Genomic DNA, 19101 nt, shown 5'->3' with positions numbered 1-19101 from the left:
CTCTGTGCGTAGCATTCAGCTTAACCATTCCCCTCCTGCTCTCTATTTGTCTGTGCTGTAAATTGTCCAAAGCCAGGGGCTGCCCTGGCTGCAGCTGCTCCGGCTCCCTGCTGCCCTCTCCTCCTCCTCCTGGCATTGGGTGTTACCCCGGGCCTCTCCCCAGCTCTGTGTCCACTCTTCCCCCCCTGTGCCAGCCTGGATGTCCCCTGGCGTGCGAGCCCCGTCCGTAAGCCACCCTGTTCAGATCCCACTGATCCCATCCTGCGCAGGTTTGCCTCAGCACAGGTTTTCCCCAAATTCTTCCCTCCCTGCAGCAGCAAGAGGTGGGCAGCATCCCGAAAGAAAGTTGGTGCCGAAAGCATCCTTGGGCTCCCGCGGACATCTCTGAACAGCTGGGCAGCCCTGGTTTCCTTGAGGAGGTCACCGGGAGGAAGCTCTTTGGGCATGTCCCTGCCCAGAGGTGCAGGACGGGGGGAAGCCGGCTGTGACCCTCGGCGAAAGGTCTGGAGCATGTGCTCGAGCAGGTGGCGTTTGTATGAGCTGGGGTGGTTGGGCTCTGCCCTTGCCTGCCCGGCGCCCCTTGCTTCCTCAGCCTCCTCACTAAACTGGGGGGTCCTGGGGTGCACACCAGCCTGTGGAGGCTGGCAGGCCTGGCTCCGTGCCGCTCCTGCACGCACCATCCTTCCCCACCCAAACTGGGGATGCTGGTGCTGACGCGATGCTGGCAGCCTCCCCTTTCTCGGCCAGTTTTGGTTTTTTTTTTTCCTGTTGCAAACAAGCCTCCCCGGCCGGGTTAGAAGCACTGCTGGCCGGGGCAGGGCCGGGTGTTGATCCCGTGCTGCTGGCCACGCTCCAGCTGTGTTTGCGCAGCCGCCTGCCCGAGCCGGGGGCCGGGGTTGCATCCCCCAAGGGCAGGGGTTTCCTTGCTCCCCTTGAGCTGCGGCTGCACTGGCGGTCCTGCACCCCTAGAACTGGTGTGTGCCCAGCACCCTGTAATTGTAATTTCTAAGCATGTAGGGGGAGGGTGGTGCTGGGGCTGGGCTGGGTGACCCCAGCCCTTGGGCAGGAATGGAGTTTTGGGAGAAATCCACACTGGCTGGGGAGCTGGAGGCAGCAGGTCTGTCCCCCTGCGGCGAGGCTGCGGGTATTGACCGTGCCTCTGCGCAAAGCGGCGGCCGGAGCCCTTTGCTCCCTGCTATAAATCATTTACCTGCCTGCGACCTTCGCTTCAGCCCCTCGCCCGGGCAGTGCTGCGGGGCTGGGCGGGGGGTTTGGCTGGGGGGTGACCCTGAGCCTCAGAGCGGGGTGACACTGCTGCGTGGGTGTCCCGCAGCATCCTGCACCCCTCTCCCGGCTGGGCGCACCCCACTGCCCCGGCTCCACTTTGGCCCCTTTATCTGCTGCGTGCTCCTCTTTGGTGGGTCCCTGTGCAGGGCTGGGAAGGCAGCCCAGTGCCGCCAGGAGGAGGAGGAGGGGTGGGGAGAGGCCATGCCGGAGCTTTGCCAGATGTGGGAAAGGAAAGAAGGGGGGACGCTTTCGCTGCTGCTTCCCACCGCCTTGGGGACCCCCTTCCCTGCCCTGTCGCCACCATGCTGACGGCTGGGATGGAGCCGCTCACCCTGGCCAAGCAAGCCAGCCTTGGGGCGAGCATCCCCAGGCCCACGCGTCCCCCCGCGCCGGGGTGGGTGGGTGGGTGGGTGGAGGGCTGGGTGCCGATGGTTTTCCCCCCTGCAGCGCTCCCCGCTCTCGCCTCCCCCCACCCCCCGCATTGTTCCCGGCCCGGCGGGCGGGAGGAGGAGCAGGGCCAAGGGCCAGCATGCGGTAGGCGCCCGTGCCGCCGAGGCAGGAGGAAGGCAGGCAGGAAGGCAGGCACTGGGAGCGTGCCGCCGGCCGCAGCCGCCTGTCATGTTGGTCGAGCTGTTCTTCCAGGCTGCCTGTGTGTCCCTGTTCTTCCCGGGCAGCCAGGGCAGGGTGTACCCCGGGAGGAAGAAGCCAGCCAGCTTTGCCGTGGAGAGGTAGCCGGGTCCCCCCTCTTTTCCTTCTCCCTCTCTCAGCTACACCTGGGGATGGCAGCGTGCCGTGCCCAGCTCCGGCCATCCATCCTCTCGGCTGCCTTCAGGGCTCCGGCCATGCCTCCAGTTCCAGCCAGAGGGGCTGGCATCCCATGCACCCCTCCCTCTGCCTGGGGGTGGCTGGGACCAGGGGAACGTGACCCTCGCAGGGGTCCTGCTCCCCGCATCCCTAACCTTCTCCCTGTATCCTGCTCCCTGTGTCCTGCTGGGGGATGTTTCTCCCTGTCACCACGTGCTGGGGTGTTGGGGCTGGCCGGGGCACAGTCCCCTTCCTCTGTCCCACCTGGCACTGGGGTCCTACTGCACCCTGGTTTGCCCCCCAGTTCACTCCCCCACCCCTGCTCCATGCCATGCTTTGCTGCCTGGGACAGGGTGGCCATGGGCACGCAGTGACTGCTCCTGTGTGTCCTCTGGCCCCGCGTTCCCGGGGCAGAGGGCTTCCCGCTGGCTGGAGGAGCTCCCCCGGGACCTTTGCTCTCTGCCCTGGGGGCTCGGGGCAGGGTGGCCTCAGCCTCTGGTCTGTCCACCATCCTGCAGGCGCCGCGTGGGGCCCCACGTCTGCTTCTCGGGCTTCGGCAGCGGATGTTGTCCCGGGTGGATGCTGTCCCCGGGCAGCGGGCAGTGCACCCTGCGTGAGTATGGGCTGTGGGGGCACGGGGTCGGATGGGGGTCCCTGCCTTCCTGACTGCTGCCTGTCCCTGCTCCCCGCAGCGCTCTGCTCCTTCGGCTGTGGCAGCGGCTTGTGCATCGCCCCCAACCTCTGCTCATGTCCGGATGGAGAACAGGGCATCACCTGCCCAGGTACCCGTCTGCTCCCAGTCGTGCCAAAGCCCCAGATCCCTGCGTTCTCCTGGCAGGGCACATTGCTCCTTGTCACCTTTCCCTGCAGCATCCCCCAGTGCAGTCCCTGTGTCTGGCAGGGGTAGGGTTGCTCCCAGGGCAGTCCCTGCGGGATCTGGGGAGTGGGTGCCACAGTGCTGGGCTGGGGTGGCATTGGTGCCCTGTGGTCTCCCTGTCCCTGTTTCAGAGCCGACGGGGACGTGTGGGGAGTACGGCTGTGACCTCTCCTGTAACCATGGTGGGTGCCAGGAGGTGGCCCGTGTCTGCCCCCTCGGCTTCTCCATGGTGGAGACGGCTAACGGCGTCCGCTGCACCGGTGAGCCGGGATGGGGAGGTCCCGGAGGGACAAGGGGTGCCGGTGGTGGCGGCGCCCCCATCTCCAGCTCTGCCCTCTTGTTCCCAGACATCAATGAGTGCCTGAGCGCTGCTTGCGAGGGTCTCTGCGTCAACACCGAGGGTGGCTTCGTCTGCGAGTGTGGCCCTGGCATGCAGCTCTCTGCCGACCGCCACAGCTGCCAGGGTGCGTGGGGGCCAGGGGGCACGCGGGGGTCAGCCGGGGCTGCTGACCCTCAGCCTCTGCCCCCCAGATACGGACGAGTGCCTGGCCACACCGTGCCAGCACCGCTGCAAGAACAGCATCGGCAGCTACCGCTGCTCCTGCCGGCCTGGCTACCACCTCCACGGGAACCGGCACTCCTGCGTGGGTGAGCGCCACACCGGCCCCCTCTTCCTGTGCCACGAAGCCCAGGGGACCGAGGTGGCCATTGAGCCCATTGGCACGGTGCTGTCACCTTGTCCTCATCCTTACAAGGGCAAAGATTCAGGGGACAGCTCGGTGCTCCGAGCTCCCTCCTGAGCCATTTCCCGGGGCGCAGCACCTCCTGCCTGGGCACTGGCAAGTCCCCTTGTCCCCCAGATGTCAATGAATGCCGGTGGCCAGGAGAGCGCCGAGCCTGCCAGCACACCTGCCACAACACCCTGGGCAGCTATCTCTGCTCCTGCCGCCCTGGGTACCGGCTCAGTGGTGACAGGGTCTCCTGTGAAGGTATCCCTCTCCTCTGGACCAGGGCAGGGGAGCAGAGCAGGATGCTCCCAGCTCCCTGCTAACCGAAGTCATGTCTGTTCCTTTCTTCCTAGGCTATCCCAAATCCATCCTGGCCCCATCGCCCATCCTGCAGTCCCTGCAGCATCCACCCACCCTCGTCCTGCTCCCTCCCGGCTCAGGGGGATCGCTCCTGGTCCCCAGGGGCTCCCCCTCGCCTCACCTCCCTGCCGCAGCTCCTGGGACCCAACTCCCTTCACCTTCTCCTGCCCCAGCATCCCTGGCCACCGAGGCATCCCTGCGTGCCATGGGAGCCCCCGGTACCTCCTCCCCATCAGCCCCTCTCTGCTGGTACCGCGGGGCCACCTGGGAGCTTGGCGCTCGCTGGACAGAGCCGGGGTGTCGGAGCTGTGCCTGCCAGGTAAGCCCCCCCTCCTCCCCACCCCTCTCCCCACCACACCAGCCGCTGGGCTGAGCTGGCATGTCCCTTGCAGGGGGGACAAGTGCTCTGTGAGGCTGTGAGCTGCCCTGTGACCTGCTCCCACCCGCTGCCCGCTCCAGCGGGGGGCTGCTGCCCCAGCTGCACAGGTGAGCCCTGGCCCCTCCAGCCCACTGCCTGGGGCGGCCCCCCCTGACCCGCCTGCCTTGCAGGCTGCCTGCACGAGGGGGTGGCCCGGGCCGAGGGCGACGTCTTCTCCCCATCCGATGGGAACTGCACTGTCTGCGTCTGCCTGGTAAGCCCTGGATGGCTGGGATGGGGATGGGAGCATCCCCCTGCATCCCCCCTCAGCCATGTGCCTCCAGGGCAATGGAGAGGGATGCTCTGTGGCAGGTGATGTCCTGGCGCTGTCCCCCCATGGCGGGGAAGGGGTACGTTGCCCCTTGGCTGCCCCGTGACAGCCTCACGCTCTCCTCTGCAGGCTGGCAACATCTCCTGTATCTCCCCCGAGTGCCCCCCGGGCTCCTGCCCCAGCACCTCACCAGCCGACTGCTGCTCCTGCCAGCCCGGTGGGTCCCCCCAGGACCCCCAACCCTTGAGGCGCGTGGGGCAGGGGGAGCCCAGGGCTCTCCTGGGGATGGAGGTTTGGGGTGGGGGTTCAGCAGAAGCCATGCTTCACTCCCTGACCCCAGTCCTGGCCCTGCTGCCTCTCTCCTCCCCAGCAAAGTGCAGTTTTCGGGGCCGCACGTACGCTCACGGTGCCCGGTTCAGCCTGGATGGGGATGACTGCACCACCTGCGTCTGCCGGGTGGGTCCCGGCGGGGCTGGGGGGACCCTGGGGCTGGAGGTCCCCGAGGATTCCCCACACCATCCTGCTGGGGGGATCCAGCCTTTGCTCGGGGCTGAGGCGGGATGGGTAAGCACAGGGCTGGGCCCAGCTGGATGACTTGTCCCCATGTCCCCAGGGTGGCGAGGTGGAGTGTTCCTTTGCCCCCTGCCCCGTGCTGGACTGCCCACAGCACCAGCGGCACCTGGGCCCTGGGCAATGCTGCTTCACCTGCCGGGACCCCCCGGCCCCCGCCGGTGAGCCCTCGCTGAGGGGCACCTGGGGACAGGCAGGGTGGGATTGCAGCGGGACAGCTGGGGACAGGGGAGATGGGATGTGGGGAACACTTGTTGATGGGGAGGGTGGGATGTGGGGGATGCCTGGGGACAGGAGGAGTGGGGTGGGGGTGACAGCGAGGACAGGATGTAGGGGACATGTGGGGAGGGTGGGATGTGGGGGGCACTTGGTGACAGGGAGGGTGGGAGGTTGGGAATGTCTGTGCACAGGGAGGGTGGGATGTGGGGGACAGCCAGGGACAGGGAGGGCAGAAGAAAGTGGGGGAGGTGGATGTGGGGGTGCACAGGGCCTGGCAGGGCACGGGGGGCTACACAGCCATGGGGTTTGGAGGTGGGGAGTGGGCAGAGGATGGGCACTGCACAAGCGTCCAGCAGCACACACACACCGGGAGGCAGATGGGCTGGGGGTGCCCACATCCCCCGCCATGTACTCCCCCAGGTTGCTTCGTGGATGACAACGGGGTGGAATTTCCCATCGGACAGATCTGGTCTCCGGGCGATCCCTGTGAGTTATGCATCTGCCAGGTGAATGAGAACCTGCTCTGCTTCACTCCTCCTACCTGCCCCTGCCCCGGCGCACGGCTCCTGTTCCCCTCCTTCCCTTGGGATGCCAGGCTGCTCGTGGCCGTGGTCCCCAGCAGCTCCCCGGCTTCGTGGGCTTTAAACCCTGCGGTGCTGGGCAGCCCACGGTCTCTGGCAAGTGCTTCTCCCCTGCAGGCAGACGGCTCGGTCAGCTGCAAGCGGACGGACTGCGTGGAGACCTGTCCCTACCCCATCCGCATCCCTGGGCAGTGCTGCCCCGACTGCTCGGCAGGTGAGGGGGGCCGTGGGTGCTTGTTGGAGGGGTGCTGTCTCCACTGCGGCCCCTCTGTGTCCCCTGCCCACAGCCTGAGGCAGGACCAGACCCAGCAAGGCTGGGCTTAAGCAGAGAGGTCTCCCGGGGGTCCCAGAGCCACCTGGGCACCACAAGTGCCCCTCTCCTCTCTGCAGGCTGTACCTACATGGGAAGGATCTTCTACAACAATGAGACCTTCCCCTCCGTCCTGGATCCTTGTCTCAGCTGTATTTGCCTGGTGAGGGCTGTGCCGGGGACCGCGAGATGTTTTTGGCTCCTGCCCCGTGGGCTGAGCCCCAGTTTTTTCCTCCGTTGCAGGAAAAAGCTCCCGGGCATTTCGGGGCTGCCCCTTTTCCCCCAGCCCAGCCCAGCGGGCGCTAACACCCAGCCCTCGTGCATCTCTCCCGTCTCTCGCAGCTGGGCTCGGTGGCCTGCTCGCCCATGGACTGTGCCATCTTCTGCACCTACCCCTTCCACCCCGAGGGCGAGTGCTGCCCCGTCTGTAATGGTAGGAGCCTGGAACAGGGTGGGGCGGGGAGCAGGGGTCCCCATCCCCCCGCCTGGTGAGCCCCCCACCATGCGCTGAGCACTGCCTCACTCCCCCCAGACTGCAACTACCAGGGTAGAAAGGTGGTGAACGGCCAGACCTTCACCCCCGAGGGACAGCCCTGCACCCGCTGTACCTGCCAGGTGAGCGGGGTGTCTGTGGGGTGCCCATGCCCACAGGGTGCCTGTGTCCACGTGGTGCCCATGCCCATGGGGTTCCCCACGTCCATGGGGTGCCCCACAGGGTGCCCGAGCCCACAGGGTGCCCACGGGGTGTCCATGTGGTGCCCATGCCCACAGGGTGCCCATGGGGTGCCCATGCTGGTAGCAGAGGGGAGAGTGGGGATGGCTGACCCCCACCTTCGCCCCTCGCTGCCAGCTCGGGGAGGTGAGCTGCGAGAAGAGGCTGTGTCCCCGCTCCTGCACAGAGCCCGCCGCGCTGCCCGCCGCCTGCTGCCCGCCCTGCCAAGGTAATGGGGATGCCCGGGCTCCGAGATGCCGGTGGCAGGGTCTGGCTTGGGACCCCCCAGTCCTGTGGGACATGGCCGTGCTGCGGCACCCCAGAGTGGTTGGGTGCCCCCCGCACAGGCTGGAGGGCCCCGGAGGGAGAGGCAGGTGCTAACCACAGGTATCTCTCTGTTAGCCACAGATGCTCGGCTCCCACTGCAGAGCAGCGACCCGTCCCCATCCCTGTCCCCAACCCACCAGGACTCGCCCGCTGGCACCCCACATCAACCCAGCCCCCCTGCATCAACCCAGCCCCCCCGCCACCCGCCTGGCCCAGCTCCTGCTCCGCAACACAGCCCCTTACGGCCCCTCTCTGGGGAGCACGGGGGCTGGCGAGCCCCCTCCAAGCACACTGAGCCCCTCTGGGAACCCATCGGCAGTCACTCTGCCGCCCACCACCCCCTCTGAGACTGCAGCCCCCCCAGCTCCCACAGGCAGCCCCAGCTTGAGCTCCAAAGCTCGGGGACTCCCTGGGGACACAGACCCCTCTGCCGCACCACCAGCCAGTGGGGACAGCCCCGGTGGCCATGTGGCTCCTTAGGGCCCAGGTGCCATGTGTGCCCGGCATGGTATGAGCAGGAGGAGGATGAAGAGGAGGAGTAGGATAGAGGAGGAGGGGGTCTGCAGGACCAGCAGGCCTGGCCCACCAGGCCCCCGGGATGGTGGGTGGCTGGGGAGGGGGCGCCAAGCAGACAGGGTGGGCAACAGCATCCCTGCTCCCATGGGTGCATCCCCACTCCCACGAGTGCTGCCTCTCTTGGGCAGAGGCTGCACAATCCCCATCTGCCCCAGGATGGGGGGGTTCCCAAGCCCCTCACCACCCCAATGAGGTAGGACTATGGGGCACAACCAGTTGCTCCCCCCCGTCCCCCACCTCCCTGGCTCTCTGGCTGCAGGATGTGGGGCTGGGAGATGCTCCTGGCCGGGCTGGGGTGCCCCGAGCCAGCCCCCAGCTGCACCACCCTGGGGTGGGTGCTACTCCTGGCATGGGGAGGGGGCGAGCTGCCCTCCCTGCCACCAATAAAGTCACCCTGGTATTTATGCCCCGTCTCAATACTCCTGTTTGCACCCACCCACACACTGAACCCAGCCACGGGGCTTTCCCTTGGGGGGGCTTTGGGGTGAGTAGCCCCCCAGGATGACAAGGGCAATGCCAGAGGTGTTCAGCCCCCCTGAGCAGGGTTTGGGTACGGGAGGGACATGTCCTGCCCCAGTGACAGGAGCATGGCTGGGGTGAGGGGTTTGCTGAGACTTTCCAGGGGCTTGACCCGAGCAAAGTGCTTGGTCCTGAGGAATGTTTCCGAGGTGCTGAGGCTGGTGCTGCCCCTGCAAAAGGGCTCTGTGCGGGGAGATGCTGAAAAGAGAGGTCTGTGTCTCCCAGGGGTATCACACAGGTTTAGCCAGGTGGTGCCCTGCAAGGAGAGATGGTGCTTAGCGGCACAAAGCACTCCCAGCACCAGGATGGGACCTGGCACCGCAGCAGGCACTGTCCCCCGGCCCCAAAAGCGGGTATCAGATGCTGGGAGGGGCAGAGCCGCAGCTGTGCTCCCCCCCTAGTCCCTTGTGGTCCCCCCCACCTTCCCCATCCCGCTCAGCCACCACCAGCCCCAGCAGCCACAGCCACCTCATGGCAGGCCCCTGGTGTGGTGGGGAGGGAAGGCAGTGCCCCTGGGCGCCCGCCTTTCCGTGGGGCTGCATGGAGCCATGCCCCAGCCACTATGAGGAGCGCTGGGCACCCCAGTAAAGCCTGCCCAGGTGTCTGGTTGGTGGCACGGCTCTGCCCTGGGCAGTTGTGGCTCTTAGTGGCCATGGCCACCTCCAGCCCCAGGTCTGCCCAGGCATCGGGGGTGTCTGCGCAGCCATGAGGCCCAGGGCATCACCAGGGTGCAGGCAGGGGGTGCCTCTGCCTGTGGGGTGAGGCTGGCACCCCACCTGCCCACCCACCCACCCACCCACCGGTGTGCGTGCCCAAAGACACAGTGGCAGCACCAGGGTAGCCCAGCCAGCCCTCCCCAGAGAGACACGGCACAGCGGGGCTTTTCTACGGTTTTATTGGACTCAGTGGTCATGGCAAAAGGGGATGCGAGCGCGGGGCAAAGGTCAGCCCTGCCAGCCACCAAGCTGGGGACGCTAGGGCAGCCTGTCCCTGTCCCCAAGATGGAGGCGTGCTCAGGACAGGGGGGACAGCCCCACCATGTTGTTGGCCCTGTTGAAGATGACGTAGTACTCGCGGATGAAGACATCCCCCAGGATCCAGAGCTCACCCGATTGGGAGGGAAGATTCATGCCTTGTAAACCGAGGATGCAGGTCCCCTCGCTCTGTGACCGAAGACATGGTGGACAGTGGTTACCAGCTGCCGGACTTCCCCTGAGCCCCCCCAGTCCCCTCCCCAGTGGGATGCTCACCTGTATCACGTAGGCGCTGGCTGGCACAGGGAAGGCTTCGCCGTTGATGTTGAAGACGATGTCGGGCAGACTGCTGACAGCGCTGCAGCTGACCTGGAGGGGGACACAGTGACAGGTGGGGGTCAGCGGCCACCCCAGGAGGGACTACATGTGCCGGGGAGCGACAGTGCACCATGCAGCAGCCCCAGGGTCCGGCTGGGCACCCCGCAGAGCCCCAAAGGTCCCCAAAGCCCTGCATGCTCCCCTGGGTCCTCACCTCGCCGTTGGAGCTGGCACCGAGGACGCTAAGGATGTTGTTGAGGGCTGTGGAGGGCACGGCCAGCAGCGAGGTGCCCGTGTCCACGATGGCCTGGCAGCCAGAGGGGCAGGCAGCGGTCTCCCCGCCGATGGAGACACTGGGGGGAGGGGTACAGGGTGAGCCTCCTGGGTGCGGGATAAGGGGGCAAAGGGAGCTACCAAGCCGGGGGGCTGTGGCGGGACTACCTGTCCATGGTGATCTGCCAGTAGGTTTCAGCGGAGAGGGGGATCCAGCTGATGCCGTTGGTGGTGTAGTAGGGGTCAATGGCGCCGAAGAGGACGAAGCTGCCGCTCTGCCCATCCCTGCAAGGGGGGAGCTGTCAGGTGGGGGTCCCATCCCACTAGCAGCACCGTCGCTGAGGGGGATTTGCTGCCACCCTTCTCCATCGGTGCCCGTGAGCTGTGTCCCCCGAGAGCCACAAGGTGTCATGCTACCGGGGAACAGTGCCGGAGCCAGCCCCGGTGGGAGGGAAATCGGCGAAAACCCTCGGCAAGGGCTGGGCAGCTCCAGTCAGGGCTTACCTGCTGAGGTAGACAGAGAAGAGGTCCTTGGCCACCAGGCCTTCGCTCATCATGTTGTCAAAGACGGGGGTGGCCCCGGAGGAGGCGATGCTTGGGAAAGCCAGACCCAGGATACCATCAAAGGGGCTGTAGTAGAAGAAATCTCCCGGCTCGGTCTCAGTCAGCCCGAAGATCTGGTTGACAACCTCAATGCTTGCAACCTGGTCAGGGAGAGAGGGAGAGTGGCTTGGTTTGGGCAGGTGGCGCACCAGTGTCCCCACTCCCATGGGATGCACCCCGCCTTACGGTGACGGTGTCATAGCCCAGGACGCCAGTCATGCTGCCAGTGCCATAGACGATGTCGACGCTTTCATTGGTGCCGACGTAGGTGGAGGACTCCGCTGGGTTGAAGCGGTTGTGGTTGCCTGTAGGTATGGGAGAGAGACTGTCACAGTCCATCCTGCCCTCAGGGACCAAGGCTGCCGCTCCAGTGCCTCCCCAAACATCCTTTGGGAGAGGCAGGGCAGAGCCATCCTTGGCTCCCAGTCTTCCCAGGGGATCCCAGAGCCAGGCAGGGCAGGGGGCTGGCCAAGCCTGGGGCTTCCCCTGCCTTCAACCCTTGCCCAGTGGCTGCCGGACACCTACTGCACGCCATGCTGGAGCAGTACACCGAGGGCACCCACAGGTTGGAGGAGCCAGTGTCAAAGATAACGGTGAACTCTTGGCCTGGAGTACCGATGGAGATGGTGCCGTAGTACTCATTCTGTCAAAGAGCGATGGGTAAGGGATTAGTGGGATGGGTAAGGGGCTAGCAGGATGGGTAATGGGCTAGTGGGACAGGTAAGGGGCTAATGGGATGGGCAACAGGTTAGGGGAATGGGTAAGGGGCTAGTGGAATGAGTTAATGGGTTAGCGGACTGGGTAAGGGGCTAGTGGGATGAATGAGGGGTTAAGGGACTGGGTAAGGTGTTGGAAGGATCGGTAAGGGGCTAGTGAGATTGGGTAATGGGCTAGGGGAATTGGTGAATGGTTAGAGGGACAGGTAAGGGGCTAGCAGGACGGGTAAGGGGTTAGGGGAAATGGGGAAGGGGCCCTGCTGGTGCCAGCCCCTCCATCCTGCCATGCTCACGTCCATGTAGTTCTGCAGGGGCTCGGCGGAGGTGTCGCTGGGGAAGTACTTGGTGGCCAGGTTGTAGGGGTGCTGCTTCAGGTAGCGGTCCAGCAAGCCATGTTCCTTCAGGGACTGCCGCAGGGACTTCATCTTCTTCAGAGAGACCCTGGGGGAAAGGGGAGCCGATCCGTCACCAGGAGCCAGGCAGGGATGTGCCTCGGGGGGCTGCAGGTACCCCTGCTGTGTGCTCGCCCTCATCCCCTCCTGTGGGAGCGGGGGTCCATCCTCGCTGTGGGGAGCCTGGGCCACAGCAATAGCTGGGGGTGCTGCCGGCTGTCCCCCCATCCCTGCTGCACGCTGCCCCTCACACCTTCCCCGGTATGGGTGCCAGGAGTCCACGGGACCGCGGTGGCTGCGTGGGCATCCCAAGCCCCTGGTGCTCACCTATGGACATGGCACTGGGACAGGGCCACCAAGGCGAAGAGCAGGAGCAGCTTCATGGTGGCCACTAGCAGCTAGCAGCTGAAGTGGAGAGACACACTGAGTATGCCACCGGTCCCAGCCTGGCTCCTTATATCCCCAGCCAGGGTTGTTTGGCCAGCGCCCCGATAAGAAAGGCAAACGGCTCCGGGGGCTGTTATCACAATGCCCTTAACCAAGACGGCTGGGGGGGGCTGGGGGCGGGGGGGGGAAGGTCAAGCTGAGGGCTCTCCATCTTTGCTAGGGTCAAACGCTGTGACTGGGAGGCGCTGGGGGCCAGGGGGGCTGCTGAGGGGGACGCAGGGCTGGCTGCAGCCATTTCTGGGCATTTCCCCCCCATCTAACCACTCATGCATTGCACGCACCAACAACACCTCTGCGGCTGAGGAACCACAGCGTAAATCATGTACCATTAGATAAAAGCATTTATTTTCCAGTCGGCTCTGGCTGGCTGGGGCTGCAATACAAGCCCCCAGTCCCTTGCCCCACTGCATAGAGCAGAGTTTCTGTCTGCAGGGGTTTGTCAGGGTGGAGTTGGCACAGGAGCACCAGTTCTTCAGGGTCCTCTGGTCCTCCTCAGCCCCTCACTGCTGCCCTGAGCACCCCAGGCTGCCTTCAGGTGCCCACCCATGGGTAGCAGCTGAGCCCCGGCTTCGGGATGCGACTGGGCTGGCGTAACCCTGCGGTAGACACAGGTTTGCACCAGGGGCTCCACCAAACACCAGTGCCAGGGGCTGGGTAACGACACTGGGGTAAATTTGCTTAATCTTATACCTACATCCAATGGGAAAACACAGTTGTTCCTCACCAGCTTCATCTGTTACAGATCATAGAATCACAGAATGGTTTGGGTTGGAAGGGACCTTAAGGATCATCTAGTTCCAATCACCTTCCGCCAGCCCAGGCTGCTCCCAGCCCCGTCCAGCCTGGCCCTGAGCACTGCCAGGGATGGGGCACCCACAGCTGCTCTGGGCAGCCTGGGCCAGCGCCTCACCACCCTCACAGGAAAGAATTTATTGCCAATATCTAATCTAAATCCACCCTCTGTCAGCTTAAAACCATCCCCCTTTGTCCTGTCACCACATGTCCTTGTCAAAAAACCCTCCCCAGCTTTCCTGTAGCCCCCCTTTATGTACTGGCAGGTGCTGGAAGGTCTCCCTGGAGCCTTCTCTGCTCCAGGTGACCAGCCCCAGCTCCCTCAGCCTGTCCCCACAGCAGAGGTGCTCCAGCCTCTGACCATCTGTGTGGCCTCCTACAGGCCCGCTCCAACAGGTTCGTGTTTTCCTTATGCTGGGACTCCATGCACCTCCACGTGTCCCAAGGCTGCCTGCAGAACTGGGACCAGCTCAGGGGTGAAACTGGGACCAGCTAAGGGGAAAAACCAGTTCAGGATCAGGATGCTGTTGGTTGAACAATGCCAAGGTCGCCCGCACTGGGCTGCGTCAGAGGCGCCCGCTGCTGGACCAGGCGTGCCGGCCTCCGTCACAGCACCACGTGCCTGAGATGTGGCTGCTGACACGGTCACCTTGTGCTGCAGGAAAACAAAGGCAGACCCTGCACCGATGAGCTGGGGACCAGCCTGCCCAGAGGCACCATACAGGCCGGAGCCAGCTTCCCTCCCTCTGCACCAGTTCCACCCCAGCTCTGAATTGTAAAAGAATTGAGGAGAGATGCTAAATTACAGCAGGAGAATGAAACGAATGAAAACCTCGTTGGATCTGATGGGTGATAGTGAGAGAAAAGGGATGACATACCTAATTCTCCCTGAGCAAAAAGGAAGGTGTGATGCGTTCAGTTTGGGCATGGGGGTTTGGAGAGGACAAGGTCTTGGCTGACCCCCAAAATGAAAAGTCTGGACCTGGCAGGAGGTCACAGCCTGAAAACCCTGCGTGAAGCCTTGGCATCGTGTTCCCCACTGGCTTCGGGAACCAGTCTGTGCCTGCAGGTAGCTGTGAAACACAAAGAAAATCAGAGATTAGACAAGAGCATCTACTCTGTGCTTCGCTCCCCCAACCCCGTGCGAGGCAGCAGCATGTTTTGATAAATGTAAGCTCAGATAAGGAGCAGCTCTAGCAGAGGGGCTGGTTCGCTGCAAACGCATCCTGGCTGTGCTACATGTGGAAAACATCCATATGTAGAAGGTTATCAGAGCAGAGCGCTTGAGGATGCATCCCTGGGCAAGAAAGCTGCTGCAGCCCCCTGCCTTGGGACTGCTCCCAGGGGCTCTTCGGTTGCATTTCTTTCCCCAACACACCGGGCATCTGCATGCAGGGAAGAGGCTGCTCCTGCCGGGCAAAGCCTCTTTCTCCACAGCACACAGGGAGTTTCACTGCCCGGGGAACAGCAAGCAGAGGGCTCAGGGTGATTAGCCCAGGCTGCTGCAGATATTAGGAACAGCTGCTGCAAATCCTGTTGGTATATATGGGAGATTCAGAGCTGGGGTTGGCTGGTTTGTCCAGCTCTTACTCGAATGCCTCATGCTAGGAGCCCTTTGCAAGCTTCCTGGCACCGTGGTGCTGGTAGGAGGCAGAGCCCTGTGCCCCTGCGGTGCTTTCGGGGGGCAGTTTGGCAAGCTGCTGAAGCTCGCGCCTTCCCACCCATCTGCCCTCCAAGAGCTGAGACCTGGGGTTGGCTCCGGGGAGGCTGCCCAGGAGCTGCTGGGCTCGGCACATGCTCCATGCCAGGGCAGGTGACACCGTAGGAGGCCCACGGGAGCTGGTGGGGGTTGTAGGGGGTGGTGGCTGGAGCTCCAAAAACCTAGTAGCCACAGGCGTGCGGCTCCCACGTTGGACAGCCTGTGATGGAGAGAGAAGTCCTGCTGGCAGGTGGCAACGGTCCTTGCTCCAGCCCCACAGCAGGGAGAGGAGCAAGGCGGTGGGGGAGCAGGGTGGTAAGTGCCCCTCTCCTTGGGCAGGGATGGGGGTCCTCGTGATGCTGGGGTGGGCTCTCCTCTATCCATGGGAAAGGGGTTAGCTGGGATGCTCGTTCAGAACGCAGCCGTTCAGGGTGGGGTGACCTGCGTCAAAGGTGTCCTGTGCTGCCGCTCGTCCCACATCAGTTTTGGTAACGGGCAGAGAAACTTCTCTAATTAATGGAAAACTGAAGGGCAGTAGCATTTCAAGTGCTAAATTCTTCCTCTGGAGCAATTTGGGCTTTGGGGCCTGAAGTCTGGGCTCACTGTCATACCTCACCGCAACCTGGTCTCCCTTGCTTCTGGGGCTGCAAAGTTTTGTGCTTTTTTTGCCAGAGCATTAGAGGAAATGAAAATTACAAGTTGCTCGAGAGCTGTTTATTGATTTAATTCTTTTTGTTGCCAAACAAAACACTCGGACATAACATAAACCTCCCTGGGCACAGAAGGCAGGAACTAACCTGTGCTCTCAGGGCAGCCCTCTTTCTGGAGAAAGATTGATTTTTGAACATGGTATTATACACAGAATGAAGAAGTTGTGGAATTCAACACCAGAAAAATCTCAGAGCAAATACTTTCCACTTTTAAAGTCAAGAACAAAAGAAATGTGGAAGGATGGGGGAAAAAAGCACTTTTAGGGGGCAAAGTGACTTCCTGTTAGGGCTACAGAAACGCTTCCTTAGATGAGAACCCCTGAAGTGTGTTTGGTGACTAGAGGGAAGGCATAACGGTGGGTCAGCCAGCCCCTGCCCTGGGTGCTGCACACCACACGGACCAGGCATCGTCGTTCCCATCAGTCTTGATGGCTGATTCCTAGGGGAAGGATTTTGCTGGGAAACATACAGGCTTAGTCGTTCCTGGGCTGGAATTGATAGTGGCTCACGCTGATGGCTCCAGGGATGAGGGTCCTTTCCCTTCAGGACCTGGCTCTTGTCCTTGATCCCCCAGGGCAGGTCCACCGCAATGAGGCAGCTGAAGGGAGCTGCCTGGCAGGATGGCTGGATTGCATCCCTGTCCTGTTGCACTGAGCCCCTGTGTGCTGGTGACAGCGTGACTCCATGGCTGCACCTCTTTTCCGAGCCCTTTCCACCCAGGCTCTCCTCAGTTTTTATTATTGTGGTTTTAGGAACCCTCCGGGGAACCTCAGACACCTGGAGTTTGGAGGTAGATGTGGGGTGACCCATCTATCACTTAACGCCCTTCCAGCCTCACGCCCTGGGATGGGAGGGAGAAATCGGCAGCACGAACAGTTCATAGTGTTGTAGAAGACTGGGATGGCTCCAGAGGCAGTGATGCTGGGGACAGGGATGCCACCGAAGAGGGTGCAGCACAAAAAGAAGCCACACTCAGGCCGGTGGTCTGGCTGCTGACCTGGACGTTTCCCAACCTTGGTAGAGAAATGGAGGGAATGAGACATGCCGGATGCTGGAAGAGTCTGCCCCGTGTCCCCAAAGGGAGCAGGGAATCCTGAGAAAACTCAAAACCAAGCTGCAAAGAGCTGGAAACACAACGCTGCTTCCTCGCCACTGGGCTGAGGGGAGGGCAGGGAGCAGGCAGCACCTGCGGCACACAGCGGAGCGCAGGATGGGTGCCGGGGTGTGCGGGGTGACCAAGGGTGGCCGCTCTGTTGCAGCTCTGCTCGGCGGCAGAGGGCACCACGCGATGCGGAGATCCCTGCCGTGTTCTCCAAAAGCAGGCAAGCCCAGCTGGAGGGATGGAGCTGGAGGCTTTTAGTTCTGGTTTGCCTGTTCCTGATGCAGCTGTGGCTGGGTTAGGATTCCTGCTCAATCAAATCCCCAAAGAGTTATGCTTGTGTCCAGAGCAATGTAAGATGTTAACATCTGTTGTTTCCACGTCCAAGGATCTGAGTCCCTGAGTGCAAAGGCTCTACCTGGGCTCACAATGAGCTTGGACTATGCAGAAGTGTTAAATGATTTGTAATGAGCAGTAAAATAAAGCACCCAGCAGCACCAGATGGGCCGGTGGGTGGCTGGGTGGAGGACAGCTGGTGCCTGAAGTGGTTGTGGGTGAATGCAAAGGCAGAAGAGTCAGGTGCTGACCTCCTACCAGCCCAGGCTGCTCCCAGCCCCGTCCAGCCTGGCCCTGAGCACTGCCAGGGATGGGGCACCCACAGCTGCTCTGGGCAGCCTGGGCCAGCGCCTCGCCACCCTCACAGGAAAGAATTTATTCCCAATATCTAATCTAAATCCACCCTCTTTCAGCTTAAAACCATCCCCCTTTGCCCTGTCACCACATGTCCTTGTCAAAAGCCCCTCCCCAGCTTTCCTGTAGCCCCCTTTATGTACTGGCAGGTGCTGGAAGGTCTCCCTGGAGCCTTCTCTGCTCCAGGTGACCAGCCCCAGCTCCCTCAGCCTGTCCCCACAGCAGAGGTGCTCCAGCCTCTGACCATCTGTGTGGCCTCCTACAGGCCCGCTCCAACAGGTCCGTGCTAGGGGCTCCAGAGCTGAATGCAGTACTCCAGGGATGCATTTAAACTGCCATTGCCCCCTGGGCCAAACAGGATCCTATTGGAATTTTCAGGCTTTGTATATGGCAAAGGACTTTGCTGACAAAGCTTAGGAACTGCCTTAACTTTATCTGTGCAGGCTTGAAAAGCTCAGCCTGAAAAAAATCCCGTTTGAGATATACCTTATCTTAGTAACTGCAGATAAAAGAAGCAAAGTTGTTTTCCAGTCCCTGTTTCTGGTCTTTCCTGTCCCTTCCATAAAGGCATAATCATACGTCACACAGGTGCTTTATCAGAACCATCAGATGAAAGGCACACAGAGGAGGGAGGCATGGTCTGATGCTTCTGAGGTATCAAAACCCTACGATTTTTGACGTAAGAATATTTAAGCTACCAAGGAGCCCCCCCGAGATGTAGGCTGATTCTTGCTGAGCTGGTGGTGGGTGGGCTTTTGCTGGGTGAGGACCTCTGGGTGGTCAGGCCAGCTCTTGCCACCTGCTGTGGGTGACCCTGGACAGGGACTAACACCTTTGGTGGCTTTGGTCTGTGGTCACTAAATCAGCGAACGCTAATTCTCCGACTGGGCTGCCTAGATAGTGGCTGGACCACATGGACCACAAAGCTTCCTAGCTGTACAAGGGCAAGTGCAGAAAGGGAACTGGTTTGATTGCGGCTTGCTGGTGCGCGAGGCGAGCAGCGGTGAGCCAACGGATGGCCAGAGGTATGTCTGTGACATGGTGCTGAGAAGAGCGGTGAGCAGTAGTGCTTTCTGACAAACCGCCAATTAAAAGATGGGCAGGATTCTGAGAAAGGCTCTTCTGCTGTCTGAATCCTTCCCTGTTGAGGAACACTGCCTTGAAAACAAACAGCATCACATTAAAAGAAAGAAAAGAACAGCACTATCTTTTTTCTTTTTTTTCCCCCTTCTATTGGGAAACGCTCCAAATTCCATTTGACTCCTTGGCTCAACAGGGACATTCAACCAAAACCACAAATGAACTTGGCCAGATAATAAACAAAAGGTGAAATCTGAGGGATTGCTGATATCAACTTTGCACATGAGGGTTGGGGTTTTTTTAACCTTTCACAGTGTGTTAATTTGCTCCCTAACCTTACACTGCTGCCCTCCACTTTGGAACCCAAGGAGCTGCAAACATCAGCTGCACTAATGAGGTCCTGCGTCGATAGCAGACTCCGGAAAGTTTCCATTTCGCTCCAAAACACTTTCTGAATTACAGCTTCATTTCCTCAGGGTAGTCAAGGCTTTAAACTGACCTAAGCTGCTGCAGAACCTGGCTCTGAGCTCAACGCTCCTTACCAAAGTGTTTTACTCCTTTCTGCCAGCTTCGTCCTAAGCCAGAAGTGCTCTGTTGATCCACAACAGCTCAGCTGGTAAGCACACTTGAACCTTGGTATTTGTTGTTATTTGAATACTTACCCGTTTTCAGTTGCTTTCGCTCATGATGTGTATCGGATATCGGCTTTTGAGTCTTTCACCTGGTAAAGTAACTGCATGACGGATCGT

The 19101-nt window shown here is 61.7% G+C and overlaps 2 protein-coding genes across 2 annotated transcripts; one reads left to right on the top strand and one right to left on the bottom strand.

The window, feature by feature from the left end:
• The first annotated feature begins 1719 nt into the window (after window positions 1-1719).
• Window positions 1720-8444, top strand: VWCE (von Willebrand factor C and EGF domains). The gene is given in 21 exon segments (XM_027795246.2): window positions 1720-2015; window positions 2610-2704; window positions 2784-2873; window positions 3100-3228; window positions 3316-3432; window positions 3500-3616; window positions 3829-3957; window positions 4050-4375; window positions 4449-4542; window positions 4606-4688; window positions 4875-4962; window positions 5116-5201; window positions 5359-5476; window positions 5955-6040; window positions 6233-6329; window positions 6506-6588; window positions 6768-6858; window positions 6958-7040; window positions 7276-7366; window positions 7540-7667; window positions 7669-8444. Coding segments are annotated over 21 exon segments (2517 nt in total). The 5' UTR covers window positions 1720-1905; the 3' UTR covers window positions 7945-8444.
• Window positions 8445-9455: 1011 nt separating this feature from the next.
• LOC101924478 (pepsin A-like) lies at window positions 9456-12280 on the bottom strand. Its single transcript, XM_055813389.1, has 9 exons — window positions 12163-12280; window positions 11737-11884; window positions 11253-11370; window positions 10914-11032; window positions 10629-10828; window positions 10293-10409; window positions 10066-10204; window positions 9810-9902; window positions 9456-9722 (listed from the first exon to the last, which is right to left on the bottom strand). The coding sequence occupies exons 1-9, from the start codon at window positions 12216-12218 to the stop codon at window positions 9573-9575; spliced, it is 1140 nt and encodes a 379-aa protein (XP_055669364.1). The 5' UTR covers window positions 12219-12280; the 3' UTR covers window positions 9456-9572.
• Between the last annotated feature and the right edge of the window lie 6821 nt (window positions 12281-19101).

The sequence above is a fragment of the Falco peregrinus genome, chromosome 9 (assembly GCF_023634155.1).
Source record: "Falco peregrinus isolate bFalPer1 chromosome 9, bFalPer1.pri, whole genome shotgun sequence".
Taxonomy (NCBI): Eukaryota; Metazoa; Chordata; class Aves; order Falconiformes; family Falconidae; genus Falco; species Falco peregrinus.
Note: the sequence above shows the minus strand (reverse complement) of the source record. Positions and strands in the feature narration are given on the sequence as shown.

Bases quoted from the DNA above. Each gene is read 5' to 3' on its own strand.
- LOC101924478 (XM_055813389.1), bottom strand. From the start codon at position 12,218: ATGAAGCTGCTCCTGCTCTTCGCCTTGGTGGCCCTGTCCCAGTGCCAT. The intron at 10,410-10,628 runs GTAAGCCCTGAC...CCCCCCTTGCAG, and splicing joins TTCTCTGTCTACCTCAGCAG to GGATGGGCAGAGCGGCAGCT. The intron at 10,205-10,292 runs GTAGTCCCGCCA...CCCTCCCCCCAG, and splicing joins TGGCAGATCACCATGGACAG to TGTCTCCATCGGCGGGGAGA.